Here is a 4331-nt window from a genome sequence, read left to right on the forward strand (position 1 = left end):
TCAAAAGTTTAGAAAAATGGCAGGTACTGCAGGCACAGGCTTTGTGTATCCTCACTTCCAATCTAAAGGATGAGTTAACCTTTGCCAAGAATGTAATAAACACAAACATTTTTGTCAAATGCTACTATATTCACTTTTTTTGAATCATGAGGAAGCATTTCAAGAGCTATCATTCCATCCTAAATTACAGAGGGATCTTGATTAACTAGAAGAAAGGAGAGGTTAGGGTGGTTGTAATCTCATTATCTGAATTTTCTAACTGGTTGGAACCTAAGCAGAAATGTCTTATTCCTGAAACTTCACACAGCCTCTTGGCCAGTGTTCAGAAGATCACTGCTACTAATGATATATTTAATATCTATTGAACAACCATGGTATAACTGTTGAACATGGTGCTGTTGAACACTGTTTATTATTATTCTAGATCTCCATGGCACTATAATTCTCTGAGGATGGTGAAGGTGCTGATCCTGGCTCTGGAATTTTGAATATATCTTGGGCATTGAAAACATTCTATTGCCATTTATCTCTAAGTCTTAGAAAAGAAGGGGACATGGCTAACTGCAAGTACCAGGTCTATTTTAATGCTTTCTTAATATACAGTAAGTGCCCATATTGCTGTGCTTTGGTGAAAATTGGGGGTGTGGCAAATTAATGAAGACTTTCCAGTCCCACATTATTTATTACCTAGCAACATTGGAAATTCTCTGCCTTGTGGAGGCAGTAATCTCACTGAGCTGAGGACTGCTCTTGAATGACTACTCCTAAGTCATACAAAAGCGTATTTTTTTCTTTAGGAAAGTTATCTTTTCATAAAATTAGTAAGGGCAAGAATGACCTCCAACTCAAGGTAATTTCTTCATATTATAGTCCAAAGGGTCTGACTTTTAATTCACTTAAGACAGGCAATGCCTGCTGAGACCCAACCACTTTGCCATCACTGGTGTTCAACAGCATTTTAAACACATTGACGCTGACCACTAGCCTTTAGCCATCTCATTGTTTCTTTGGGTATAGTCACACAACCAGTTCTTTAAAAACATTCATACTATACCATGGAAATGGTAAAAAACATTGAGTGAGGACAGAAAGGCTCAGGCATACATTTCATTTTCATGGATGAAAACTGATGTGAAAAAGTGGATCATATCATTAGGAAAGTGTATAAAATCTCTGGAAATTCCAACAACGAAACATTTTTATATTAGTAAGGGGGTTTATTGACATAACTGAACATAACAATGTATGACATTTGTTCATTTCCCACTGAAAGACTTTCTAGTGAAACTATTTTAAATAGAACACAAATCCAGAAATTAGGCATTTTCTGCGATGTTCTGCAGTTGAAATGATGGGTTGTAGACAGAATTAAAGGTCTTTTCCAGATTTTCAATATTTCACTGCCATGCAAAAGAAGTAGCAAGAAATGGAATCACACTATGCATGAAAAAAAGCCAGGAATATGAAAAGTGCCAGATAGCACATGGGTGGAAAATAACAGATCAACTCTACCTCTCCCATGTACCCACATGCTCTGAATCTAAAACAAGGCCTGGCAGCAAACAAAGAATGACAGTCTATTTCCTGTGGTTTATTGAGTTTGGACCCCACAGATAAGACTGCCAGAAAAGCAGCTGTAGTTTAAGTGATCTGGACATTTACTCATCTGAACATAAACAAAGACCAGCTAATTTAGATCCCTGGATACCCATTCAGCGGTTGGGATGAGGGCAGGCCTGGCTCAATCTAGGTCAAACATAAATGGAATGAATTGTGTTGAAGGACCTCTGGACTGTGATGGATTTCCTGAGACATCAGGACCCTCAGGGTTAGCGGCCCTACAGAGAAGATGGACTGTTAGTTAGCACCATCCTAGTGCTCTCCGTGGTGCTCCACGGCTAATAAATCCATAGCTACAGTAAATAGAACTACAGAGCGTACCCTCTTAGTGCCTGCATTTTTAGACCACACACACAATTAGTAATGTAAACCCAACCACTACATTTAATGATAAACATGTACTTCATAAATATCAGGGAACAAAAATATCCTAGATAGCTGAAAACACTGAACAAGCAAAAGAGTCTAACCCTAAGTTTAAAATAAAAACACTGAAGAGAAATACTCCAACTATTTACTAAAATATAAGATTTAATAACACAATAAAACACTGGCTAGTGGAGGGATTAATTTGAAAAATATATAATTATTTCACAGTGAGGTTTAAGTACTCCTAACAATTTCCTGGTTTTAGTAGAAACAGATACCCACTGATGTAGTTCTTTTCACATTTGTTTTCCGTATTTTTTCCTGACTACTATTTCATACAAAGAAAGGCATTAATGTGGTCAAAGGCAACACTGTCGATTGACAATCACCTTTTATTTTGTCCTGCTTTGCTAGGCATCAAACCCAGGGCCACATACACACATACACACACACTAAGCAAGTGTTCTACTACTGGGCTACCCCAGCCTGGACAATTACCTTCTGCTTCCCCATTAGGAAATTACCTTTTTCACTTAACCATAACTCAAGAGAAGTAGGCACAGTTAGGGAGTGTCACTGATAAAAATGCAATAAGCACATTGCATTTATTCCCATCTGGACATACTGTCAGAGATGTGGTAAGAGAGCTGGAACCCAGGGTTCCCTAGGGGGTCATCAGTTACATACATATTACATTCTTATATCAAATCTGGTATTGAAATTTCCTTTTCCATAATAGGTCTAAAAATAAAAATTAAAACCACAGGAGTAACCCTGACAGAGAGGTCTTGCATGCAGCCTTCTCCTGAGAAAGAATGTAAGTTTTAGTTACTGTCAGTCACCCAATATTCTTATCCCATTCATGTTAAAAGGAAAATTAGATGAATGGCCCACTCCACCTAAAACAGTCTATATCAGTCAGTTTGTTAAATGTCAAAGCTCTTCACATTGTTGAAGAAAAAAAATAGTGTCTGTTATTATTTAACTTTCCGATTTCCTGGATGCGCGATCAGCCAACATAAATGAGTTCCTAGGTGAGAGTGTTCCCACCTGTTTACAACAACCTCCTTAGCAGAGACCACCAAACCAGTGGGGTCAATTGCCAAGCTTCCTTTGTATTGGTGTCAAGTTCCTTTATCCTTAAATAGAAACAAATCTCCTCTGTTTGACACAGGGCAAACATAAAGCATGCACCAGAATCCTTCTGGCCACGCTGGGGGCACAAGCACTCCTGTCCACCCCAATGGAGGCCAGATTAGTGCATTACATCCACTACATGAGCCATCCCCTAGCTGCGCCAAAGTCTCCCCGCTCTGCCCCACCATCCAGTAGTCCCCTACTATTGATTTAAGCACCAAGTACTATTCACTTACTTCACAAGTACTTGTGAGTGGCTCTCTGTCCCCTTGGCCTCTCAGGCAAATGCACACAAGGGGAGTAGGAGATTTGATAAAATAAGGCTTTCCCCTGAGGTGGGTTGAAGGGGCCCCCCGAGAAAGGCCCTTGAAGGCCACTAAAATGGTCTCCTAGAGGTCCCGCATCTAGTCTGCAAATCTTTGCAGCAGGTGGTCCTCCCGCCTCAAGCTGCCACTAGCGCCCCCACCAGCGCTGTCCATAAAGCGGTCGCAGGGGAACTCGATGAGGTCAGCCTCGCTGAGCGCGCACACGGTAGTGCGCGGCCGGTGAGACTGGAATCCCGAGAAATCGGCAGAGACGCCGGTGCCCATGGAGCGCAGGGGCCGTCGGGTGGAGTACATGTGCCGAACGTGGACCGGGGCCCCGCCCTTCCGCCTGGCCCGCAGCTTCCTCCGCAGCCAGCGCGACCCCCAGGCAACCAGAGCTAGCAACACCAGCAGCGCGTTGACTGACAGCAGGGCCAAGGTCAGCAGCTGATAGTTGACGCCGCTCTGGCTACTAGGCTCCGGCAGGGTGACCAGCCCCGCGCAGTGGTCTCTGGGGGCCACGGGGCAGACTCGGCCCCCAAGCACGCCCTCGACACAGACTAGGTAGGGGGTGTCCCCGCGTAGCTCTCGAAGCGTGGCCGAGTCGCTGCGCTCGGGCAGGTAGACAAAGCGGTGGAACTTGGGCTGTTGGCCAAAGCGGTCGAAGAGCAAGCGGAAGCGCGCGCCGCCCAGGGGCCGTGGGCTGCGGTGCGCACGAACCTCCCAGCGCACCGAGGCGCTATTGGCACCCACTGCCTCTACGGTCAGGTTGCACAGAATGAATTTATTGAAGTCGCATGGATCCGACACCAGCGGTGGCAGGCCAACCCCGCCGTCGGACTGGGCAGCACGCTCCTGCTGCTCCGCGGCGGCCAGGCGCTGCTTCGCTGCGCGCTGCCA

At 44.5% G+C, this 4331-nt stretch overlaps 1 protein-coding gene across 1 annotated transcript in view; it reads right to left on the bottom strand.

Moving 5' to 3' along the window:
- Positions 1-1216: 1216 nt before the first annotated feature.
- The window catches only part of Tril (TLR4 interactor with leucine rich repeats), a 5751-nt gene continuing 2636 nt past the window's right edge, over positions 1217-4331 (bottom strand). Inside the window, exon 2 of the mRNA XM_010628287.3 lies at positions 1217-4331. This exon is cut by the window's right edge and continues 10 nt beyond it. Within this exon, the coding sequence (XP_010626589.1) occupies positions 3531-4331 (801 nt within the window). The 3' untranslated portion in view covers positions 1217-3530.

This window comes from Fukomys damarensis, unplaced genomic scaffold, assembly GCF_012274545.1.
Source record: "Fukomys damarensis isolate Sample0158 unplaced genomic scaffold, DMR_v1.0_HiC HiC_scaffold_4, whole genome shotgun sequence".
NCBI lineage: Eukaryota > Metazoa > Chordata > Mammalia > Rodentia > Bathyergidae > Fukomys > Fukomys damarensis.